The sequence below is a fragment of the Phodopus roborovskii genome, unplaced genomic scaffold, assembly GCF_943737965.1.
Source record: "Phodopus roborovskii unplaced genomic scaffold, PHOROB, whole genome shotgun sequence".
Classification (NCBI taxonomy): domain Eukaryota; kingdom Metazoa; phylum Chordata; class Mammalia; order Rodentia; family Cricetidae; genus Phodopus; species Phodopus roborovskii.
The window spans coordinates 16,885,622-16,912,616 of NW_026126636.1; the positions used below are offsets into that span (position 1 = coordinate 16,885,622).

A 26,995-nucleotide genomic window follows, 5' to 3' on the forward strand; every position below is an offset into this window, starting at 1 on the left:
AGCAATTGATGTTAAAAGTTTCTCTTGGCAATTTTAGTTTATCTCTCTTGTGTAAATCTTACCTGCCTTGCTGAGCCTGAGAAACTCAAGTCTCACATTGTATTGTAAAAAGAATTACTGGTGTGTGTGTGTGTGTGTGTGTGTGTGTGTGTGTGTGTGTGTGTGTATGTATGTATGTATGTATACCTGTATCCCCAAGAACTGGGGAGAAACAAAGAAATAGAGAGACAGAAAATAAAGAAACACAGAAAAAGAACAGAAAGAGAAAAAGAGACGCAAAAGAAAAAGAATAAAGAACATGCAGAGGAGCAACTTTGTGTGAGTTGAATCCTTTTCCCCTCAGATTTTAGTTCCTTTGATTATTTTTAGTTCCTTTTTTTTTTTTTTTTTTTGAACCCTGAGCAAAAATTTTAGAAGCTGTTCTTCTAAAGTTTTCGATAGCAAGTGTGTTTCCCTTTGGCAGATTTAAGACTTTCATCAGATTTGGTTCATGATAAATCCACTAATATATTTTTTTGTACGATTTTGTGGTTCCAATCATTACGTTTTGTTTCTCCTGTGATTTTACTGAGAAGTGACTGGAAATGGCTCTCAAGTTACACTCACTGAAAATGCTTTCTAGGTATTTTCAGTATTATAACTCTACAGGACAATGGAGAGTCACTTGTAGAATCCTGTATCTTTATCTCCTGAGTGCAGTACTGAGTTAGCAATCTACGTGCTTTCTGAATGGTCTCTTGCTCATGTGCAAGGTAACTGATCATCCACAACTGCTCACCCATAGGCCCAAAGAACCTTGGGAAGTGGAGAGGGAGTAGACAATAGCTAATGGGCTGGTGAGCAAGAATTCAGTTTTGCCACAGGATGTTACACTAGAAATAATTCTAGAGACATCAGCTGACAAGGATCTCAGAATTACCCTGCTATAGTGCTGAGAAGTCTTTCTACATAAGAATTGACTCTAGGAGGCAAATAAATTTTATGTTAATATGCACATAAGTCATGTACAGTTGTTTTAAGCTCTCTTGCAAGATCCATCCTTTACTATCCCCCAGAAGCTAGCTTGGTTGCCAGTACCAGGCATGAACCCCCTCTCGCTGAGAATGCTTGAAGTCCAACGAGAAGCTGTCCGTTCCATAACCAATGTGTGTGTGTGCCCATCTTGTACCCTTCCAGTTATCATACTGTGTAGATCGTTGTTGTGGTTCATAATTGTCATAGCTAGGTAGGACTATTGGCTCCCTCCTTATGTTGCCTGCTGATACCATGAAAGCTAGTTCCTAGGGAGTAGGCTTTAAATTCTGGTCCATCTCAAGTCCTCTGGCTGTGACTGAAGAATGTGGGACTTCAGCAACAGGGACTCACCTTCCTCCTCTAGAAGGCAAACATGGACAACTCCAGTTGCCTGTACTGTTTTGGGAATCTCAAGGACAGCTGTGACCAACAACTTCAAAGCAGGTTGCTCTGGGTGGTTTGGTAGAAAAATCTATGGCTTATGTGAGGAGTATCATCAGCTGAGGAGGGAAATTATCATTTATACTCTAGTTGTACATGCTTACAGAGACTTACATGTATTGTAGGTATTTTTGGTAGATAATACTAAGATTCCTTATGACTTTTTCAAACATCCTTACTGCTATTTTACTCTTCTATGTTTATATCTGCCCTACATAATAATAATACACAGATACACACACACACACGCACGCGCACGCGCACGTACACACACACACACACACCTGTATTCCAGTTCCCACATTTTAAAAATCGTTGTTCCCTCCTTTCCTTCTGTATTTTACTCCACCACATCCCACAGGGGTCTCCTTTTACTTGTCTGGCTTACTCCAGTTATTTAAGGTTGTGTAATCACATCTGAAGATTTGGAGCTAGGAACTTCTTACTAGAGAGAACATGCAATGTCTATCTTTTTGGGTCTGGGTTACCTCACTCAAAATGATCTTTTCTGGGTCCATCCATTTAGCTGCAAAATGGTTTTAATGATTTTAATTTTTCCTTACAGCTGAATAGTATTTTGTATGTGTACCACAATTTCACTATACATTTATCCAGTTCAGGAACATGTAGGTGGTTTCCAGTTTGTAGCTGTTGTGAATACAGCAGCAATTAATATGGGTGAATAAGCATCTAAGCATCTGTGGAGAAGGATGTTGAGTCCTTTGAGACTATGACAAGGAATGGAACAGCTGGATCAACACACTGAAATTATTTAACTTGAGGTTATATTTATTTGAGTGTTCTCCATATTGATCTCCAGAGTGGCTAGATTTTGGGTCATAGCATTTTCATTCATTATACCCTTCTTTTTGATGTTGTTGCTAGGTGGATTATTGGTAGGGGTTTTCTTCCTTCTGTGTGAGAATTAGTAATTTTCTGTCTTGCCCGTGGATGATTACTTCCCAGTTCTCTGGGATTGAGTATTCTTCACATGAAATTTATTATTTCCTGTTGATTCTCCTGTATAAATTTTGTCTCTAAATATTGTCTGAAATGGTGCATTAGTGAAATCAGTTATGTTAATTTGAGACTATCTTGTAATGTCTTTATGTCTCCATCAATTTTAAGATAGACTTTTCCTGGATATAATAATATAGTTGATACTGATTTTCTCTTCAAGCTTTAAATGTCAATCCAAGCTCTCCTGGATTTGGAATTGTCTGTATACCTGGTCATGGGCTGTTGCTTGAATCTTTTTATGTGGCTTGTCAATGTTCTTTAACAGTTTTCAGTATTAATTTGTTTTCCTTCTTTTGCATTGATCTTAAAAGAAAGGACAGCAAGCCATCTATCAAGTCATTGTTCCTGAAAGAGAAACTTAAGGAAGACACACAGAAAGAAATGGCTGGTTCTCTAGTAAGCATATCCCAGGTCAGTGTTCATGTCCACTTTTCTAGAAATGTCATTATGTTCAGATATCACAAGCATTTAACTTTCTGCTATTGATAATATTTTAAGTTTTATTAGGAGAATTGTTACAAACAAACAAACAAACAGACACACACTGAAATTAACCAGACCCAAATACTGTTCAAATCAATATACTTTTATGAAATTAGAGTAGTCATTGGGAACAGGTACACTGGAATCATACAAAAGCGATTTTACATTTTTGTTATTGAATAGATTTTTATGAATGTATCCATCAGAAAAAAAATAAATGCAGTATAATTAGAGCTAGAAAAGCTCTTAGATTTACATCCTTTTTTCAAGTGGTGTCATTACCTGTATTCAGTTCTAACTCAACCCTGATATTCAATATTTCTTGTGTCATCTCTCCATAATCTGCTGTTCCCACATGTATATTGTTTTTCATACGCACATATGACCAGTTTCTGCATATGAGGGAAAATGTGTGGATTTTTTTTTTTGACACTGTGTGGTCTCACTAAATTTTACACATTCTAAGTCCAACAATTTTCCTGTTATTTTTGTTGCAATTTTCTCTTCAGCTGAATAGTATTCCATTTTATATGTATGTCATTTTCATTATCCATTCATCTGTTGATAGATAGTTAGGATGCTTCTAATACTTTGCTATTGTAATTTCAATAGCAGTGCACATGGTGTATAAATATCTCTATATTAGAATATGGAGTTTTCTGGTTACATTTGAGAAGTGAAACAACTGGTTTATGTGTTAATTCTCCATTAAATTCTTTGAATAAATTTCAGATTGCTTTCCACAATGACTGTATTACTTTACATCCTCCTCCTTCAACAGTGAATAAGGCTTCCTTTCTCTTCTTGTCCTGTTTCACAATTGCTTTTAGGTTGCTGATGACATCTGTTCTCTGCCTGGGGGGAGGCAGTATTTCAAAGTAATTTTCCTGAGTGTTTCCATGATGGAATTTAGGGATCCTGAACAGTATTTTTAACTTTTATTTTCCTTTCAACCCCTATCAGGATCCCACTGTGCAGTCCTTTCTAGCTTGGAATCATCTGGAATAATTATGTGAAATGCATCTGGAATAATTTCTTGGGGTTTTGACTGATTGCTGTGCATAATACGTTGTATTTGATGAAGAGAGAATATTTCTTGTGACTGCTTAACTCTATTCAGTTTCCTGTGAGATGATGGGTTGATGTCCCTACCCTGATGCTGAAGTGCTTTTAAGTGGAGATTTGGGGAATGGGCTCTGACCTTCATGTTTGCATTTATTCCTGCCTCATGGCTCAGACAGAATATGTCACCACTATGCATGTCCAGAGAAATAAAGGAAGAATATTAAGCACTACTAGCCTAAAACCTGTTAGACGATATGGAATAAGTACTAGAAGGAAACACATAGAAAACTACAAAATTCAAAAGTGGAAAAAGCTCAAATTTACTCTGAGCTCTATTACATTTGTAAAACACTGAAAAGTGATGCTATTTCTCACAGAATTTAATACATTCTGTTACTGACAGGTAATCTATGTCATTTGTGAATGCAACCACAGTTACTACACTTAAGTTTACATTTTTACCTATAAATTAAACATAATTTGATGTATTTTTGGACATTGTCATTGGACTTTCTTTTGTGGGACTGCCAGCGCTCCCATAATGACAGACTTAATATTAATTATGAAACGTTGGCCTTTAGCTTTGGCTCGTTCCCAACTACATCTGCTAACTCAAATTTACCTGTTTCTATTAATCTGTGTTCCCTTGTGTGGCTTTTCCCCTTCCTTTCTTCTTTGCTTCCAATTTGTTCTGTGTCTTGCTGATGTCTCTCTCTACACCAGTTTCTTCCCGAGTTCCTCGCTTTCTGTGGAACTCCTGTATACCTGTTGGTCATATATCTCTTTATTAAGCCAATCAGGTATGGCAAAGGTAGACACATGTTCCCCCAGTGTAAACAAATATCATGTAACAGGACTTCCCTTGATTTTTAGAACTCTACACAAAAGAAATACTCTTCAAAATATCTGCAAGTATTATTTTGCCTAAATTGCCACATTCCTATTATGTTAGTTAAATTTTAGATTATTCTAAATATGATTGATACGGCTTTTTCCATCTGGTTGGTAATGACTCAAAAATACCTATAACACTAATCCCGTAGATTACCTGTTCTTATATGTTAGTGTTAAAATTGTCAGTTCGCAGTGTTATTACATTCCTTCATTGTTAATGAATGTGAAAATTATTTGCCTAAGACCTCTAACATGAATTATACTTTTGATATCTACCACTTTGCTCCTCAGTGGAATGGCATGGGACCTAGAGTTCCAGCATATGGACTTAGCATGTTAGAACAGAATCATGTAAGATCAAAGAATTCACAGAATTGATAGATTGGCACTATTTTTTACCATCATCTACAGGTACAGCAATTAAAGCACATTTCCTTACCATAAGTATTTCTTCTGAGACATGTACACTCTGATCCTGTGGGACATAAACACAGCATCCATAACAGATTGATAACCATGTCTAGACCTTAAATGTGTGTTGTTTTGTATATGTTGCTTGTGAGTCTGTTGTGTTACTGTTTTCACAGAGTTAGACCAGCCATTATACAATGTGACTACATTAAAATCATCTGTTTGATTAACTGTCTTCATTATTTACATGCCTAATTTCCTCATGTCTACTTATATACAGGAACACACTCTGTCTGGTAGCACATGGTCAAACAAGTCTTTTATTTCAGGGTCTATTGACATTCAAGGATGTGCATGTGGACTTTTCCCAAGAGGAATGGAAGTGCCTGGACTCTGCTCAGAGGGCTTTGTACATTGATGTGATGCTGGAGAATTACAACAATCTGGTCTCTGTGGGTAAGAACATTTTCCTTGTAGAATTTCTAACTAGTCACTTGCATGTATTGGCATTATTGGTAGTATCCTCACTCACTGTAAAATTGCCTTAGGAGCAACATGAGAATAGGAAATTTTGGTAGTAGAAAATAATGTTTTCTTTGCATTTTTCTTTCCATTTTCCATAATAAAGTTGTCATGCATCCCTCATATTGATTTTACAATGCATTTGGAAACTTAGTGTCATGTCATATTTGTAGCATATATTAAAGCCTCATGTCCATAGTTGTACCTGACATGGTAAAATTCTTAGAAAAACTCAATGTGCAAATTTAAAATTCCCTAAATTTGCTGAAGATCCTGACAGGAAATAGCAACTGGAAAATATCCCTACATTCCTCTACTGTATATTCTCTTCATCTACTAAGTGTAGTGTTATGTTAGATGTCTATATCCTTTCTAAAAACATCAGCATGTGTCATGGACTACTTCACAGAACACATGGATTAATGTTTGCAAAGTAGGCATGGTCTCCTTCAGGAGCAAATGAGATTCCCTGGAATGGCCTAGGATATGAGCAAGACAACAATGATGGCTTCTTGTAAAAGATGAAGCAGGAGCTGAGAATATTTTTTTACCATATTCCATTGCACCTAAAAAGGATTTTTTGATCATTTAATTTAGAATAGCTTCCTAGTCCCAGGATGTATCCTGTCTGTTTTAACTATTACAACAGTAGAATAAAACACCTGAATTATGATCATAATACTAGTACAAAATGCAATTTGATTTAATGTTCTTGATACCAGATTGCAATAATTTTACAAATTATAAGTTTAATATGGGTATATGAAGTACGATTATTCTTTAATTGTCTTCCTTGATGTCTGTCTTTATATTGAATCCATATTTTATTCCCAGTAGAGGATAAACAGACATCCTTCTGGAATAAACTCTCAAGAGTTGGTATACAGATTAGAATTGAGAATAACCATATGAGAAAAGTTAAGAAACATAGTACCATGTGGATCTTAGAAAATGGAGAATAGAAATAAGAAATAGCTGCTTTTGACAGACCTGTCTCAAATGAACTCAGCCTCTGTGTTTAGCAGAATACTGTCCTTCCTAATATTACTTGTAAATAATCTAATGTGTTTTCCTAGAGACAAAAATAAACCCTATGATGCACTTAAATAAGACTTTTAATCTTTTGAGGAATTTAGTCTTTTGAACACAAATTTTCATTGTCTATCCCTTAATAAGAATGAGTTCTGTGAACTTGGGATTGTATTAAACTGTTAATCAATTTCTGAGGAGAAATATTTAAACATAGAGACATGTATGAAAAATTTAATGAGTCAGTGATCTCAATCCCAAAGCTAATTTTTGATTCTTCATTTTCCTGATCCATCCTGTGCCATTAGACAATTTTAATAAGGATGAGATGTCTGTTATGATTCACAAATAACTGCAGAGTGTCAGTCTGAATAAGAAAAATGTCTAAGTAGTTGCTGGTTGACTTATTTCAGGAGAGAACATAGAGAGACAGTCATTTATCAGATGTTTCATCTTAGAACAACCCCCTACTAATATGACCTTATTCATTTTCCAGAGAAATATTTCATATGTGATCCTGTCCATCAACTCGGGAAAACTGAAAAGGAGTCTTGTCAGTGTAATGAGCTCGGAAATATTTTTCATGACCCCTCTACATGTGCACTTTTTAGAACGAGTGAAACTGTAGAAAACTCTAATAACTACGGATGCAGTAATTACAGGGATGCCTCCGTTGACTCATCAAACCCAGAGAGACATGAAAGCATGCACACTGGAGAAGAACCTTGCAATTCTAAAGAAAGTGAGAAATCCTTAAATGTGTGTTCAAGCATTACTCAACATCACAGACTCTACACTGCAAAGAGCAAGCACAGGGAGGGAGAATATGAACGTCTTGACACTACATATAGTCTTTTTCAACAACCAATCTGCATTGGAAAGAAACCATACCAGTGTGGGAAATGTAAAAAATTCTATAGTACTTCTTCATATCTCACTGTGCATCAGAGAATTCACACAGGAGAGAAGCCTTACAAATGTAAAGACTGTGACAAATCCTTTATTATGAAGTCAAGTCTTATAAAACATGAAAGAATTCATACCGGAGAGAAGCCTTACACATGTAAGGACTGCAACAAATCCTTTAATGTGAGTTCAAATCTTACAATGCATAAAAAGAATTCATGCAGAAAAGAAGCCTTACAAATGCAAAGACTGTGACAAATCCTTCAGTACAAGGCCATGTCTTACAGTGCATCAGAAAATACATACAGGAGAGAAGCCTTACACATGTAAGGACTGTGACAAATCCTTTATTATGAAATCGAAGCTTATGCAGCATCAAAGAATTCATACAGGAGAGAAGCCTTACACATGTAAGGACTGTAACAAATCGTTTAATGTGAGGTCATATCTTATACTGCACCAGAGAATTCATACAGGAGAGAAGCCTCACAAATGTAAAGACTGTGACAAATCCTTTACTATGAAAACAACTCTTACAGTGCACCAGAGAATTCACACAGGAAAGAAGCCTTACACATGTAAGGACTGTGACAAATCCTTTGTTATGAAGTCAAAACTTACTCAGCATCAGAGAATTCATACAGGAGAAAAGCCTTACAAATGTAAGGACTGTGAGAAATCCTTTGCTGTGAGGCCAACTCTTAGAGAGCATCAAAGAATTCATACAGGAGAAAAGCCTTACAAATGTAAGGACTGTGAGAAATCCTTCACTGCAAAGTCAACTCTTACACAGCATCAGAGAATTCATACAGGAGAGAAGCCTTACAAATGCCAGGAATGTGACAAATCATTTACCACATGCACATATCTTAGAGAGCATCAGAAAATTCATACTGGAAAGAAACCTTACAAATGTGGAGAATGTAGCAGATCTTTTGCTACACTCACATATCTTAAAAAACATCAGAAAATTCATACTGGTTAGAAACCTTACAAGTGTGGAAAATTTATCATGTCCTTTATCTAGAGTTTAAATCTTAGAAGACATCAGAAAATCCATACTGAAGAGTAACCTTACACATGTCCAAAATGAGAAAATCTTTTACTTCCAAGAAAAATCTAGTACACATCTGAAGGTACATACAAATGTCTGGAATGGACAAAACCTTGACCTACATCAAAGAGTTCACACTGGAGAGATGTAAGGAATGTAAGAAGATGTTTTGTAGCTGCTAATATCTAAAAGCATATCAGAGAGAAACTTTACAAATGTTAAGACTGTAGCATATCTTACATCCACCTTTCAAATCTTAGAAGATATCAGAGAGTTTATCCTGGACAGAAAAGACCATTGTAAATCATGTGACATACATAATATTTATACAGTATTCTTGACTTACAAATCCCAGGTATGCATAATGGAATCATTAAGATAAGGAACTTCTGAAAGCCTTTACTGATGTTTTAAACTTAAAAAAAAATAACAGAGTTCATATTGAAATAAAATTTTGCAAAAGTAATGTTGAATTCATTTTAATGTGTGTGGGTATCTGGTCTACAAGAAATTCTGTGCACTGTTTGTTGATGACTATGGAGGCCAGAAGAGGGCATAATATTCCCTGAAGTGTACTTAAAAACAGCTATGAGCTATGTATCTAATTCCACATCCAAAAATTGAGAATAATTTCATGCAAGGTGATATACACCTTCAATCTCAGCACTCGGTAGGCAGAGGCAAGTAAATATCTGTGAGTCTTAGGCCAACCTAATCTACATAGTCACTTCTAAGGCTGTCAGGACTTCCCATCAATCATCATCATCATCATAATGATATTGACAAAATACAGTAACATAAAAATGTGGCAAATACCTATAATTGGGCTATATATCATGTAACTCATATTTCTAAAAAAACACATAAATTTTTACCATATTTAAAACCTATGTGTCATTGAGCATTAGAAATGATACCCACCAAACACATTCAATGTGGTAAATCCTTTGCTTGGTGCTCAAATTGCTGACAAAAGCAAATTCCACCCAAAACTCAGCACAAAAACTGCCCCATTAATATCTCATTGTTTGCTCACTTTCAAGATCTTCATAGTAGAATTAAACTTAAAAATAGAAGGTATGAAAAAGTGTGAAGAGAGAAGATGTCCATGCTAGCACACACATTTCTGATAGGAATGGTGAAAGACATTAATTAATCCAGCCCAGCATCTTGACCGAGAACAAGCAAAGCTGAGCCACATGGTGCCCTTGACCTGACTTTAGACTTTGATCTCCATATCTTGCATGCTTGGTGTAGTTCATATTTATACATACACCTTGAGGATACTGGATTTATGGAAAGTTGTTATGAATCATTTATGACTTATCCCAGGAGTACTGCTTCTAATATTCCCCAGGAAGATCATGTGCATACTGTTAAACGTAAATTGTGAGGATCCCCAAAGACCCACAGGTAAATAGACTCACCAAGCTGCAAAAGCAAGGTTTACTGTTTCATCCGACCATGACAGGGACTCCATCTAGCAAGATGACACAGTAGCTTCCAGAGGGAGTGGAGTTCCTGTTTACTGCTTAAGACAATCACAGGATTGCATCAGTCGGTAGTGAGGGGCATAGCTTGGATCCTGATTGGTTGACATTTGGGGAACAATTAGGGGAATTTCTCAGAGTCGGGGCAACTGGTTTGCTAGCATTTTTGATTGGTTGGGTACAGATGGGAACATTTGGTAGTTTCTTTGACTTTTCCGTTACTTTCAGGTAGTCTGTTCTCATTGGTTGGTGCTGGGAGCATTCTATAGTTTTTATGGCTTTGTCTGTCTCTTGGAAGTGGTTTGTTGCTAAACACAGTTTCCAGGTATTAACAGGAAGGATGTCTTGGAGCTTTGCTCACAACACAAGAACTAGAAGCTGGGTTTGTTCTGAAGGCTTTTTCTACAACCTTTATGTTTATATAGTTTCTCTCTAGTATGACTAATAAGAGTTGAATGACTTTGTCACATTTATGCAATTACTCCCCATTGTGAATTATTAGAAGTAAAGCCTTTGAGTGTAGCTTACACCTTTCATTTTCTGCTCTTCTTATAGGTAACCCAATCCTGGGTTACTAGTGGATTGTCATCTTATCCCTTATGTAAGGGAGTTTTCTTTTGAGTTAGCACCAAGAAAGAAGCAGAAGGTTTAGTGTACCTATTTGGATTCTGGAAACAAGATATTCCTCAATTTGGTGTGTTACTTTCCCCTCAAATACCATGTGACTCAGAATGCTGCTAGGTTTGTGTAGTGCCTGGAACAGGAGAGAGTTCTTTCTCTCTCTAGGCTGCTGTGCAGGCTGCTGTACCCCTTGGACCATATTATCCTGCAGATCCCATGATACTTGAGGCATAGGTGGGCAGATAGGGATGCTGGTTGGAGCCTTTGGCAGGCCCCTATAGGTAGATCAAACAAGAGACTGTAAGGATGGAAAATATAGCCTAACTCTCCAGTGGCCCCAGGAAACTAGAAGTTTAAAAATACTATCTAAAAAACCCTAAAAACCTCAAATTCCAGACTCTGCCCTCTGCCAGTAAATAGGCAAGGTCACATTCCTTGCTGCTTACGACAGACAGGTCCTTGAGTACGTAATCCAAGCCTAGTAAGATATCAGAAAATTAACTGACTAATTGCTTATCTGGCTGCTTCTGAAACCCTGGCCTCAGTGACCTATGTGGGGCCTTTGTTGTAAACCCTATAAAAACTGTCACAATTCTGCCCTCGAGGTCCTCAGTCCTCTACCCTTGTGTGGTGCATGACTGTGAACCCCAGGGAACTTGGAATAAACAAGTCCTTTTGCATTTTGAATCAAGACCGCTTCTCATGAGTGATTTGGGGTATTGCCTTTCCTGAGTCAGAGCATGAAGGTCCACGCTCTGAGCTCTGAGGGTCTTTCAAGACCACTGGAATTTTGTAGCAAGACTCTATCTGCAGACAACTATTCTCCCAAAGTCAGCTTTAGCCTGACATTGGGCCTTAATGACAGTAAATGGTTGACAATTGGCCACCAAGTTACCACATAACCTGAACTACCCATCATGAACTGGGTGTTATCTGACCCACAATGACATAAAGTAGGACATGAACAGCAGCAATATATTATCAAATGGGAGTGATTTATACATGATCAGGCATTTGAAGGTCCTGAAAGTTATATGAAGAAGTAACCCAAATGCCTTTGGTTTCTAAGCATGTTATAGTGCATTTTGCTGCCAAACATGATCTATAGTCTCATGGGGTTTACCCTATTAATAGTTGACCAAAGAAGAGCCTGGTTTACTAATGGCTCTGCACATTATAAGGCACCACCCAGAAGTAGATAACTGCAGCATCATATCTCTTCCTGGAACAATTATGAAACACAAAGGTGATGGGAAATATACACAGTGGGTAGAAATAGGAAACTACACTGTTATGAGTGGTTTTCCCCTGCTGATCTGGTCCCACCACCACGCCGGCTCCAAATAACACACAGAGATGCTGTATTTGATATAAAGCTGTAGGCTAGTTACTATTTTCTTATTGGCTAGCTCTGTCTTATATATTAACCCATTTCTATTAATCTAAGTATTTCTCGTGGTATCATCTTACCGGAGAGAGGGCCTGGACCTCTGTTCTCTCCAGTCTCTACTTCCTCGAATCCCCCTTGTCTCCTAGTCCCATCTATCTTGCTTTCCTATTGGCCAACAGTGCTTTATTCATTAACTAATAAAAGAAACATATTTACAGAATGACATCTCCCATCACTACACATCATTATTCAGATTGTTTGGAAGGAAAAATAGCCAAATGTGTGGTTGTTCACTGACTCATGGGCTGTAGTCAATGGATTGGTTGGATGGTCAGAGCCTGGAAACAGCATGACTGGAAAACTGGTGAGAAAGGTATCTGGAAAAGTATGTTGGTAGATCTCTCCAAGTGGACAAAGGATATGAAGATACATGTGCCCCCGTACAAATATTCATCAAAATGTCATTTCAGCTCAAGAGAATTTCAGTAATTAAGTGGATAGGATAACCCATTCTGAGAATATCCAGCATCTTTTCCAAACCAATGCTTTCTTTACCCAAAGAGAATTACAGACTGCTGTACTCATTTAAAAAATTATATTATTAGTTCTCTAATGGATTTATCTCTCACACAGAGAGAATGTGTGTATAAAAGTATGTGTGTCTCTGTGTGTGTTGCAAACACCACCCATTCTCATCTTCTACCTCTCTACTATCCTGGTCCACAATCCCAACAAGTATCTCTGTTGTGTTCATCTCCATTTATTTTCCTTGGGATCCAGAGATTAACCTGAGTCATCTCTGAGACTGGATTTGGAGCTATGTCTTGGAGGCTGCTGGGCTGAGCAGAGGACTGCGGCTAAAGTCAGTGATTCTTCTCCTACAATCCATCCATAGACAACATTTGAGAGGTTAAGGGTGGGGTCCTGTGAGCCTTTCCCTTTCCTAGACTGACTGTGGTCTAGTGTGAGGTCAGTGCAGGTAAGTACAATTGCTGTTGATTACTGATTACAACAGCTGTATGGAGTCTGGAGAATGGCGTGTCTTAGCCCTCCCTCCTCTTTCCCTTACTTCCTTATTCTCCTCGGTGTTCAAAGTTTTTAGGGCTGGGGCTACATATCTTACTTATTTTCTGCATCTAGTGCAGCCAAGAGGCTCTTCACTCACCACTACACTATTTTTTCCCCTATATTTAATATAAAAGCACTTTTAGCATTAGTCACAAAACAACATGTTTGGGTTAGCAAAATATAAACCAGTCCTGGTCTGTTAGCAATGGGCTGACTACTGACTTCTTGAGACAACTATTTCTTTTCAAAATCCAAATTCCTGAAATGTCTCTCTCCAAGGCACAATTGCAATGTCTGGTTCTGGCTTGTCATGTCTGTGTTAGCGATGGGGCGCTGGCATCGAGTTTACCCTGATATCGTTTGCTGTAAGAATGTAGCCTGGGAGGCTGGCAGTCAAATCGACGTTATGCTGTCTTTTGTCTGGAGGTTTCAGAGCTCACTGTGGAGTCAGATACCGGGGTGCAGCGTCCTCCTGGATGCAGTTCTGGTCTAGGCTGGCAGCAAGTGTGTGGGGAGTCTGCGCAGAGCGGGTCCAGGGCAGCCTGACAGCTGCAGCTGTGGGGAAGGCAGCGGGAAGGACCATTCCCTTTGGCTGGGACATTAGAGCGGAAATAGCGGATGGAAGGATGTGACCAATTGGCTGTCAGTAGGGGAAGATTGGGTAATGGACGGGTTTAGAGAAGTGACGTAGCGGAAGGTGGGACAGAAAATGGGCGGGGGGGGGGAGATGGGAAGGAGCTTTGGTCAGCTGTAATGAGTGCCCTTTCTCTGTCATTGTTCGGAGTCCTGCACCTTGGAGGAGTCGCACGGTGCAGATCTGGGTGCGGAGGACACGGCGGGTGCCGCGGGGACCTGAAAACTCCGGAGCCGCAGTCTCCACGCTTGCGGCCTGGAAAAGTCACAGTCAGCAGCGCAGTGGCGGGAACCGCAGCCCGGCGGCCCTGGAACCTCCCAGGTGAGAGGAGCTGCGGGGCTGGGACCCAGGAGGGAGGGGACCGGGGGTGCGAGCAGTTTCTCTGCTGTCACTAAGGAAGCCAGCTCTTAAGTTCTGCTGTGAGTGTCTTTCCCTTGGCGTATTTTAAATCATATAGAATAAGCCTATTTTCTCTGTTGATATTGTTTGCCAAAATATTCTTGTAAAAATAATCTAATAGAATATTTGAATTTATCTGTTGATTTTTGCAAGCAAAATTCTCTTGACAGTGGTAAAAAGGACAAAGCTCTTGAAACTGTACGATCATCCATACTAATTCCCTTGTTATACACTTCCATATTCAAGAGAGTGGCACATTTACCTGAAGACTTGGATTCGCAGAGAGATTTTAGATTATAGTCATGAAAGGAACGTCTGAATATTTCATTGAATAAGAAAATCCTTTTTTTTTTTTTTTTATTGCGAGTTCCACAGTATGCTTGTAAACATTAACTTTTTAAAGTGTGCTTTTATCCACCGTTGATTTTGCCATCTCGGACATGAATGTGCACACTGTTGGAAACACAGTATTCCGCAAAGTGTCTTTGCCAGGCCTTATGGACCGCTGTCAGTTGAAGGCTAGTAGCGTGTACTTACAGACTTCAAGGATAGTCAGTACTACACAGAAAAACCTTGTTTGAGGGGAAAAGACAAATTTAAATACATTGTAGTATAGAATGATATTGGAAGGAATCTTTTGAATAATTACTATAACTAATCTATGTCAGAAAAAAAAAAATGTCTACAGTAGTCTTTTGTTTCCTTGGCCCAAGAAAAGCCCTCTGTCCATGGACACGTGGGCAAACTGTTTTTTGTTGTTGTTGTTGTTGTTTCTGGTGTTTTCGGTGTTTGAGACCTGAACTCGAAGTGTTGCTCTGTCTGGAGCAGACCTCACCGTGTAGACCAGGCTGGACTGTAAAACACAGAGTTCCACCCACCTGTTTTCTCCCAAGTAGGAGGATTCTGTGGTCTGTTGATTGCCAGTGGTGTGACTGGGCTTCTCCCCAGGTGGAGGGGGCAGTGCCTGGACCCTCCCCCCCCTGAGGGCTTTGTACTGGGACTGGATGTTGCAGAATTGCAGAAGTATGTTTTCTGTGTCGTATCCCTTGCTCCTCCTCATTCTGTCTTGACAAAATCTGCAGGTGTGTGAGCTTTGTGTGATTGAGTGTCACATCTCACATAATAAAGTGAAATCCTCAAAGGAAAAAGGAAAATTTCATGAAATGTTCTCTTCTTTGTGGGTGTCCCTTTGGGAGGTTTAAGACTATTATTATTGGTTCATGGTCAATTCAGAACCTCACTCGTGTATAATTCTCCTCCCATTCATTCAATATCATTTCTGCTCCTTGGTTTTCGATGAGTTGTTATTCGAAGTAGGATTCAGGTTATGATGACTAAAAATGCTAATTGTTCTCAGTGCTCTGACAGTGCAGGAGAGTTGGGGAATCTTTTGTATAATCCTGAATTTAGTGTTCTCTTCATCTACTGAGCACAGTACTGTGTTAGACATCCAGGGGCTTCCTGAACAATCTCTTTCTCATGTGCAAGGTTCACTGATCACCCAGACCTGCTCACCTGTGCAGCAGAACAAAGGGGCCTGGAAGGAGAGAGGAGACAGTGGCTAAGGAAGCAGGTGTGGTGGAGGCATTGGTGAAGGAGTGGAAAGGGGATCAAGTGAATGTGGGACATGAAGTCAGTTTTGCCACATTTCGTTGCAGTAGAAATAATAGTTTACGCTCCCATTGAGAAAAATCTCAGGGTTATCCTAATGTGGGCATGAGAAGACTTTCTTCAGAATTGATAATGGAGTCAAGTAAAATTTATTTGACTATGCCTGTGAGTGATGCTGTCCTTACCATTCACATCACTGACCAAGTTTTCATACCATTGTTGAATGATTTTCAATTATTTGATTTTAATATGTTATAAAAATGAGTAGATATTAATACCTTTAGGTTTGTTTATTGTTTTCAAAATTTGGGTCCTTTGGTATTCTAGCACATTCTCTACCTTTTAGTGTTTTTGTCTTCATTCCAAAATAATGCCAGCAGAGTTTTGATCAGAATCAGGAAGTATATTTACAAGCTGCCACACTCCATTTATACTGGCTCCTATCGTCTCTTGGGAATTAGGAGAAAAATTTAGAATACAATAAGTGCTTATGCTGACTTAGGAAAGTAGTGGTTGTAGGTTCTCCTCCAAGATCCATGCCTTTGCTAGCCCTGGAGAAACTGGCTAGATTTCCACTACCAGGCATGTTCTCCCTCTTGTTGAAAGAGTCTTAATCCAATTAGAACCTGTTAGTTACCTATTGATGTTTAATAAGGATCAGGAGAAACTAATAGGCGGAATAGATGTTTGTTCAGGGAGAAATAACTTACAACATAGACAGATGAACACCAGCAGGTTCCTGGTCCGAAGGATGCCTCACTCCTGTCAGACTTAGTTCACCCAGGTAACCTCTGGCCCTGTCTCCACCCCCCGATGGGCGTGGTCTATGCCACAGGTGCAGACAAGGTGAAAACTCACTACAGTTACCACCAAGGTATGTGTGCCACTCTTGTACCCCTAGGGCTGTCATGTAGTACAGATCACTGTTGTGGTTCACAGGTGTCATAGCTGGGTGGGAGTTTTGTTTGGCTCCCTCCTTTGGAAGGTTGTGTGTTGCCTTCTTGTACCATGAAAGCTAGGCACCAGGCAGAAAGATTTGAGGTCACTCAAGTCCTCTAGGATTCGTGTCTGAGGTGTGTGGCTTCTTCAACACTAGGGACTCAACTTCTGCCTATGGGGAGGCAACCATGGGCAACAGCAGTAACCTGTAATGTTTGGAATTCCTTTGACAACTCTGACCAACAACTTCAAAACAGGCTTCTCACACCTGGTGTTGGTTATTTTGTTAGAAATTCTTTGATTCTGGTGAGAAGCATCATCAGCGCAGTTGGAAAATTTTCATGTACACTCTAAATGTGTATTCTAAAAGAGACTTATGTGTATTTTAGGCATTTTTTCATGGATGGATAATGGTCAAGGAATAGATGGATTCCTTATTTGTTTTCCAGACATCTTTACTGTTATTTTACCCTCCTTGTTCCGTGTTTGTATTTGTGCTTTCTTCATAATTAAATCCTCAACCCTGTTTTCTCTGTTTCGCCTTCTGATCATTTGTTTCCTATTACTCCTTTCTCTATCACTCCCCTATGTCCCACAGTGATCTCCTTCCCCGTTTCTGATTACTGCACTCACTTCATGTTGTGTACTGACATATGAAGATTTGGAGGTGGGAAATTTCCTATTAGAAAAAATAGACATTGTCTCTCTTCCTGGGTCTGAGTTACCTCACTCAGTCCATCTGTTTACCTGCAAAGTTCACGATTTCAGTCTCTTTAGAGCTGAGTAATATCCCATAGGATATATGTACCACAATTTCACTCTCCTCTTGTCAGTTGAACATTTAGGTTGTTTCCGTTTTGTAGATATTGTGAGTAGAGCAGCAATGAATGTAGCACAGATTCTAATTCTTAATAATAAAAAGTTTTGGACAGATACTAGGGGATGAAAGCTGAGAAGTCAGAGAAGCAGAGTGGCCAGCTATTAGAAAGTTCTTACCTCTACTGATGCTTAGACCAGAGGGGCCATCCTGTCCTCAGACTGCTCCTCAGCCTGCTTCAAACTGACTGCTGGAGCTCTTGCCTGCCCCCCCATCCCACCCCCACTTTACAATCCTCTCTCCACCCAGCCTATCACTCCTGTCTCCACCTACCTAGTGCTTGGATTTAAAAACTTGTGATCCCAACTGCTAGGATTACTTTTTTTTAAAGCTATGCTTATTTTCACTGTTGCTCTTCTTTTTTTTATTATTTTTATATTTATATTACTTATTAATCCCAGTTCCCTCACCCTTCCTTCCTCCCTCCTTCCCTCCCTTACTTTTTCCCTCTCTCCCACCTTCTCATGCCCCCCCACCACCCTCCCCTCTCATTACCCCCCCACTCCACATGTGGGGTGATGCCCTCCAGGAGGGGTCATCTACATCTGTCAAGTCATTTGGAGTAGCGACTAGGACTTCTCTCCTGTCTCTAGGTTAAGGCAGGATCCCTCCATAGGGGATGTGCCCCTGAAGTCCTTTTGTGCACCAGGGATACATCCTGGTTCCACTGTCAGAGGTCCCTTAGACTGCTCAGGCCTTCTAGCTGAGACCCATGTTCAGGGGGTCTGCGTCAGTCCCATGCTGGATTCCCAGCTGTCAGTCTAGAGTCCCATTAGATCCTTCTTGTTCAGGTCAGCTGTCTCTATGTGTTTCTGCAGCCTAGTCTTGTTCTCCTTCCCTGCATCTGGATTCCAGTTCGGTTCAGTGTTTAGCTGTGGGTGTCTGCTTCTGTTTCCAGATGAGGGCTCCATGATGGTGGATAAGTTAGCCGTTGATCTCATTATCAGGAAAGGGCATTTATGGTAGCCTTTTCACTGTTGCTCAAATTGTTATTTGGGGTCAGTCTTGTAGGTCTCTGGACATTTCTCTAGGTTCAGTTTTCTCTTCAGACCTATAATGGCTCCCTCTTTTATGTTCTCTCTCTGTCTCTCTCTCTCCTCTTTTTTTTTCCTCCCCTTACTCAAGCTTCCTAGTCCCATGTGCTTTCCTCTCCCCCCCCCTTCTCTTTCTTCTAGTTCTCTCTTCACTCACTGCCCCCCCACTCCCCATGTGCTCTGGAGATGTTGTCCCTTCCCCCTTCTGTGAGGGATCTTGTATGAATCTCTTAGAATCCACCTTGTATCCTAGGTCCTCTGGCGGTGTGAATTATAGGCTGGTGATCCTTTGCTCTGTGTCTAAAATCTATATATGAGCGAGTACATACCATGTTCCTCTTTTTGTGACTGGCTTAGCTCATTCAGGATGGTTTCTTCAAGTTCCATCCACTTGCCTGTGAATTTCAAGATCCCATTCTTTTGTCATCCCCCTGCCCCCGCAGAGTAGTATTCCATTGTGTAAGATGTGCCACAACTTCTTTATCCATTTTTCAGTTGAGGGGCATCTAGGTTGCTTCCAGGTTCTTGCTATTACAAACAATGCTGCTATGAGCATAGTTGAGCATAGGTCTTTGTTGCATGGATGGGGATCATTTGGGTATATGCCTAAGACGGGGACTTCCAGGTCCTGTGGTAGACTGATTCCCATTTTCCTGAGGAACTGCCATACTGATCTCCAAAATGGCTGTACAAGTTTGCACTCCCACCAGTGGTGGAGGAGTGTTCCACTTTCTCCAAAATCCTCTCCAGCATAAGCTGTCATTGGTGTTTCTAATTTTAGCCATTCTGGCAGGAGTAAGAATGTATCTCAAAGTTGTTTTGATTTGCATTTCCCTGATAGCTAAGGATGTTGAGCACTTTCTTAAGTGTCTTTCAGCCTTTTTATTTCCTCTATTGAGAGTTTCTCTATTCAGTTCTGTACCCCCATTTTTTAATAGGGTTATTTGGTGTTTTGTTGACTAGTTTCTTGAGTTCTTTGTATATTTTGGAGATCAGCCCTTTGTCAGATGTAGGATAGGTGAAGATATTTTCCTAGTCTGTGGGCTGCTGTTTGGTCTTGTGTACTTTGCCTTACAGAAGCTTCTAAGTTTGAGGAGGTCCCATTTATTAATTATCGATCTCAGTCTGTGCTACTGGAGTTATGTTCAGGAAGCGATCTCCTGTACCAATTTGTTCAAGGGTACCTCCTACTTTCTCTTCTGAAAGGTTCAGTGTCGCTGGATTTATGTTCAGGTCTTTGATTCATTTGGACTTGAGTTTTGTGCATGGTGACAGACATGGGTCTATCTGCAGTCTTCTACACACCCTCATCCAATTGTGCCAGCACCATTTGTTGAAGATGCTTTTCTTCCCCCAACTTTTAGCTGTTTTGTCAAAAATCAGGTGTTCATAGGTGTGTGGGTTAATATCAGGATTTTCAATTTGATTCCATTGGCTACTTGTCTATTTTTGAGCCAAAATCAGGCTGTTTTCAGAACTATAGCTCTGTGGTAGAGCTTAAAATCGGGGATGGTGATGCCTCTTGAAGTTCCTTTATTTTACAGGGTTGTTTTGGCTATCTTGGGGTCTTTTGTTTTTCCATATAAAGTTGATTATTATCCTTTCAATGTCAGTGAAGAATTGTGCTGGGATTTTAATGGGGATTGCATTGAATCTGTAGATTGCTTTTGGCAAGATTGCCATTTTTACTATGTTTATCCTACCTATCCAAGAGCATGGGAGATCTTTCCATTTTCTGGTATCTTCTTTAATTTCTTTCTTTAGAGCCACAAAGTTCTTATATAGGTCTTTCACTTGTTTGGTAAGCGTTACCCCAAGATACTTTATGTTGTTTTTGGCTATTGTAAAGGGTGGTGTTTCTCTGATTTCTTTCTCAGCCCCTTTGTCGTCTGAAAAAGTAGGGCTACTCATTTTTTTGAATTTATCTTGTTTCCTGCTAGTTTGCTGAAGGTTTTTATCAGCTGTAGGAGTTCCCTGGTAGAGTTTTTAGGTCGCTTATGTAAACTATCATATCATCTGCAAATAGAGACAGTTTGACTTCTTCCTTTCCAATTTGGATCCCCTTGATCTCCTTTTGTTGTCTTATTGCTTTAGCTAGAACTTCAAGTGCGATATTGAAGAGATATGGAGAGAGAGGGCAGCCTTGTCTTGTTCTGATTTTAGAGGAAATCGCCTTAAGCTTCTCTCCATTCAGTTTGATGTTGCCTGTTGGTTTACTGTATACTGCTTTTACTATGTTTAGGTATGTTCCTGTTATCCCTGACCTCTCCAAGACCTTTATCATGAAAGGGTGTTGAATTTTGTCGAAGGCTTTTCAGCATCATGTGGGGTTTTTTCCAGTTTTTTATATGGTGGATCACGTTGATAGATTTTCACATGTTAAACCAGCCTGCAACCCAGGGATGAATCCTACTTGGTCATGGTGGATGATTTCTCTGATGTATTCCTGGATTTGGTTTGCCAATATTTGAGTATTTTTGCATCAATGTTCATGAGGGATATTGGTCTGTAGTTTTCTTTCTTAGTTGTGTCTTTGTGTGGCTTGGGTACAAAGGTGATTGTGGCCTCATAAAAAGAGTTTGGTAATGAACCTTCTGTTTCTATTGTGTGGAACAATTTGAGGAGTATTGGTATTAGCTCTTCCTTGAATTTCTGGTAGAATTCTGCACTGAAGCCATCTGGACCTGGGCTTTTTTTAGTTGGAAGGTTTTTGATGACTGCTTCTATTTTGTTAGGGGTTATAGGTCTGTTTAAGTTGTTTGTCTGTTCTTGATTTAATTTTGGTAAGTGATAGTTATCCAGAAATTTGTTCAATTGCTTCGAATTTTCAAATTTTGTGGAGTACAGGTTTTCATAGTATGACCTGAAAATTGTCTCGATTTCCTCAGTGTCCATTGTTATGTCCCCCTTTTCATTTCTGATTTTGTTAATTTGCATGTTCTCTTTCTGCTTTTTTGTTAGTTGGATGAAGATTTGTCTATCTTTTTGATTTTCTCAAAAACCAACTCTTTGTTGCATTGATTTTTTTTTTATTTTTTTATTTTTTTGTATTGTTTTCCTGGTTTCTACTTTATTGATCTCAGCCCTTAAATTGATTATTTCCTGGCATCTACTCCTCTGGGGTGAGTTTGCTGCTTTTTGTTCTAAGGCTTTCAGTTGTGCTGTTAATTCTCTAATGTGACTATCCTCCGTTTTCTTCATATGGGCACTGAGTACAATGAACTTCCCTCGTAGCATTGCTTTCAAGATGTCCCATAAGTTCAGGTATGTTGTGTCCTCATTCTCCTTGAATTTTAGGGAGTCCTTAATTTCTTTCTTATTTCTTCTTTGACCCAGGTATGGTGCAATTGCACATTGTTCAGTTTCCATGAGTTTGTAGGGTTTCTGCGATTTGTGTTGTTGAATTCCAACTTTAAAGCATGGTGGTCTGATAAGATACAGGGGACTATTTCAATTTTTTTGTATCTGTTGAGGTTTGTTATGTTGCTAGGATCATTTTTTTGTGAGCTCTGTTTCTCTTTCAAATTGGATCAATTTCATGTAGCCAAGGATGGCCTTGAAATAACAGAAATCATCTACCTCTGTCTCCCAAAAGGCTGGGATTAAAGATGTGTGCCACCATTGCCTGGCCTCTATGCCTAGCTAGTGTGGCTAGGCCTATGCTGTGATCCTCAAGCAAGCTTTATTTGTTGCATCATAAACAAAATATCATGACTAGTCACACTCCTTTAATCCCAGCAGTTAGAAGGCAGAGGCTAGTGGATCTTTATGAGTTCAAGGCCATCCTGGTCTATAGAGCTAGTTCTAGGACAGGTAGAGCTATACAGAAGAAACCCTGTCTCAAAAACAAAAACAACAACAACAACAAAAAAATCACCAGAAATGAACATGGGTGAGCAAGTATCTGTGGGGTAGAATGTCAAGTTCTTTGTGTCTATGCCAAGGAATGGAACATCTGGGTTATGTGCTGAATTCATTTCACATGAGATTTTATTTAATTGAGGATTCTTGGTTTTGATGTTCAGTGTGGCTAGTTTTATTTCCTATGGTTTCATTTTAATGTTGTTGATGGTTGGATTATTGTCTAACATTCTTCTTCTTTTTGAGAAATAAGTGGCTTTTTCTCTTGCTCATAGATGAATACTTCCCAGTTCTCCTGTATTCATCTATTCTTCCCATGAAATTTATTACTTCCCATGTCCTCCTGGATGATTTCTCTGACTCTCCTGTGTGTGTTTTGCCTCTAATTTATTGTCTCCAGTGCCGCTTTAGAGAAATCAATTGTGTTCATTGGTGACTATCTTGAAATGCACTTATATCTCCACCAATTTTAAGAGAGCAGTTTTCTTGTGTAACAAAATGCTTGATGATGATTTTTGTCTTCAAGCTTCAAATGCTTTCCATGCTTTCCTGTGTTTGGTATCGTTGACTTTACACCTGGTAGAATTCTGTTGCTTGGGTCTTTTGTATGGTTTGGCATTCTTCTCTATCAACTTTCACTATTAAGTTTAATCCTCTCTTTTTTTTTTTTTTTTTTTTTTTTTTGACCCCTTTATTTGAAGGGAAGCAAGGCATCTATTAATTGTTCCTGAAAAAAGAAACTCAAAGAAGTCAAACAGTAAGAAATGGCTGATACTCCAGTAAACATGTCGCAGGTCAGTGGTTCTTTACACTTGATATCTAAATATGTTATACTTTGATAGATTAAAAATCTTTAATTTTCTGCTTCTGATAATTTTTTTAAAATTTTATGAAGAATTCTGCAAGCAGACAAACAATAAAATCCCTTACTGCAATTAAACAGACCCAAAGACTATACAACTCAATGTACTTTTATACAGTTAAGAGTCCTCATAGCTAACAGGAGCTCTGGAGCCTCATATGGGTTTTTCTATTTCACAATTGAACATATTTTGATTGACTTATTCACCACCCAAACCCAAAAGCTGCCAGAATTAGAACTAGAAAAGCACTTAGCTTTATGTCCTTTCCCATAACTGGTGTTCATTACCTGCATTCAGTCCCTTATAATTTAACCTTTCCTGTTCTCCTCTCCGTGTTATACTATGCCCACATATACTATTATTACACACACACACACACACACACACACACACACACACACACACACACACGTAAATTCTGCATATGAGTGAAAATATAGTGTTTTCTAAATTACCCATTTTAGGTCCATCCATTTTCCTGCAAATTTTTATTTTCTATTATTCTCTTTAGCTGAACTTACTCCATTTTATACAGTTTTCAGTACACATTCATCTGTTGATAATTAGTTTGACTCCAGTGCTTTTCCTTTGCTGATAGAACAGCAGTAAATATGAGGTATAAATATCTGTGTAGTGGGGTGTTTTGTTTTGGCCAGGAGTAAAAGCTGAATCATATGTTAGTTCTCTCTTGTATTTTTTTTTTCAATAATCTCCAAACTGATTCCCATAATGGCTTTATTAATTTGCACCCTCCCCTCCATCAACAGTGAGTAAGGCTTCCTTTCTCTCCACATGCCATCGAACACTTATTGCCAGGTTAATTTATCACAGTCATTCTGTCTGTGATGAGGTAGTATTTCCAACTTGTAATATAAATTAATAAAAGACTGATACTTGGGTTCAGACTTCAAGCTGGAGATCAGAAAAGAAAAGCACTGGGCCACCTCAGGCTGACTGAGCTGATCCTGTCTCTCACCAAGCCTCAAACTGAAACCTCTCCCCAGCATGACTGGAGAATGAATACCTCCTACTGACTACTTTCTCCTGTCTTTTATACCCCTCTAATGCTGAGATTAAAGGTATGAGCTTTAATGCTCTTTTAGACTGATTCAATCTTGTGTAAATCTGGGTGGCCTTGCACTCACAGACTTCTGTCTACCACTTAATCCTGAGTCCTAGGATTAACGGTGTATACCAACACTGCCTGATCTCTATAGCTTGAGGCTGACTTTGGTTTTCTGAATCCTCAGTCAAACTTTAATGAATCATAAATAATATATCACTATACCAAGTAGTTTTACTTTTGTGTTACCATGGTGGCCTTTTTGGGATCCTGAGAGCTTTTTCAATGTTTATTGGCCATTTGAGTTTCTGCCTTTGAAAATGTCTATTTATCCCATTTGCACTTTTATTTTCTCGGTATTTAATTAAATTTTGCTAAATTATTATCTATGTTCTAATAAATCAGAATGCAAAGCTAGCCATACTAGTTAGCTATAGAAACGGGGCAGTGGTGGCAAACATTCTTAATCCCAGGATTCAGGAGACAAAGGCAGATGGATCTCTGTGAGTTCAAGGCCATCCAGGGCTACACAAGAATGAGTCTGTCTAAAAGGAGATCTCAGCACTTGGGATCCTATGCTTTTAATCCCAGCACTAGAGAGTATATAAAAAGCTCAGTGCAGTCTCAAAGGGCAGTTTAGGATTCTGAGGCTTGGAGGCAGTCTGCATTGCACTCTGAGGATTCATAGAGACAGGAACACCATTTCTGTCTAAAGTAGAGTTAAGTGCTAGTGGCTGGCTACTTTGCTTCTCTGATCTTCAGCTTGAACCCCAATATCAGTCTCTGGGTTGCTATTATTCATGCTTCAGTAAATCCTTGCTATGACCGTTATTCAGAGTTTTTGATGTGTTATTTGGAGTTCCCTCAATATTTATACTCTTTGGGAATGAAGTGAAATATTCTTCGAAACTTCTGAAATTGGTATTTGTCTCTGTATGGCTTATGCATATTCTTGGGAAAATTTTGAATTATATCAATATGGCTGATGCCAATTTTTCTGTTTGTAGTGGCCCAAATATTCTCATAAAATTAATTCCATAGGCTACTTATTTATATGGCAGTGTTAAAAATCTATAGCATGTAGTACTGTTATAATCCTTGCATGTGTGGAAAAAACCCAAAATGCTTGTCTATAAAATCAGTCATAAATTCTGTTTTCCATACCTACCTACCCCTTTGCTGTGCAATGGCGTCATTGTATCTAGAGTTTAAGCATCAAAACTAAGCCTATTACAATATAGTCATTTAAGGCCCAAGTACACATGGGATTGATATGTGTCAGTGTTTTAGCATGATCCACAGACAGCTACAGCATTTAAAGCACATTTCCTTATCATGAATTTTCCTTCTGAGACGTGTATACTGTGATCCTATGGGTCATAAACACAGCATCCATAACAGATAGATAATTTGTCCAGACCTTAAATGTATTTCTTGTTTTATGTATATTGCTTTTAAGACTATTGTTTCATCCTGTTTTCACAGAAAATGTAAAATGCATTCATGATAGAATGTGCCTTTATTTGTCTTACCTCATATACATTCCATCTCCTTATACCTAGGAAAGCACTTACAGGTAGCACTTGGTCAAACCATATTTTTTTATTTCAGCTTCTGTTGACATTCAGGGATGTGGCTGTGAACTTCACATGGGAGGAGTGGGAATGCCTGGACTCTGCTCAGAGGGCTTTGTACATTGATGTGATGTTGGAGAATTACAGCAACCTGGTCTTTGTGGGTGAGAACATTTTGCTTGGCAGAATCCATAACCTGTCTTTTTGTTTGTTTTGATAGCATAGGATGTAAAATCTGTTACGCTGTGCTGAAAAAAAAAAAACAAAAACAAAAACAAAAAAACAAGAGTCAGGCCAAGTTTAGTAGTAGGAAAGACCATTTTACATTTCAAAGTTTTCATCCACCTTTCATTTTGGTTCCAGCCTCAATGCTCTCATATATATATATATATCAGCTTATTACTATTTGTAATCTGTATTGAAATCCATGTTATAAAAGAGGCAGGGAGACTCATTTTTTTTTTTTTCGAGTCATAATAGAAGTTTGAAAACCTAGAAATAATTTTGGTTAAAAGCAGTAATATTTCCTTTCCTGTTTAGAAGGCTCTATGTATATAAATTAAAGAGATATCTTCATTAAAATCAGAAGAATTTTTAAGTTTTACATTTAAAAAAATGTTCAAATGTTCAAAGGGAATATAAAATACTTTGCTTTTTGGCTAAACAGTATATCTAGCCATACCTTCATAGGGGGCAGTGATTACAGATATTAAATTTAGATTTTGAGATTGT

At 38.8% G+C, this 26,995-nt stretch overlaps 1 protein-coding gene across 1 annotated transcript; it reads left to right on the forward strand.

The window, feature by feature from the left end:
* The first annotated feature begins 2,856 nt into the window (after positions 1–2,856).
* LOC127238536 (zinc finger protein 54-like) lies at positions 2,857–26,431 on the forward strand. The gene is given in 7 exon segments (XM_051207146.1): positions 2,857–2,886; positions 5,658–5,784; positions 7,376–7,994; positions 7,996–8,781; positions 14,193–14,363; positions 14,845–14,996; positions 26,301–26,431. Coding segments are annotated over 7 exon segments (2,016 nt in total).
* The last annotated feature ends 564 nt before the right edge of the window (positions 26,432–26,995 follow it).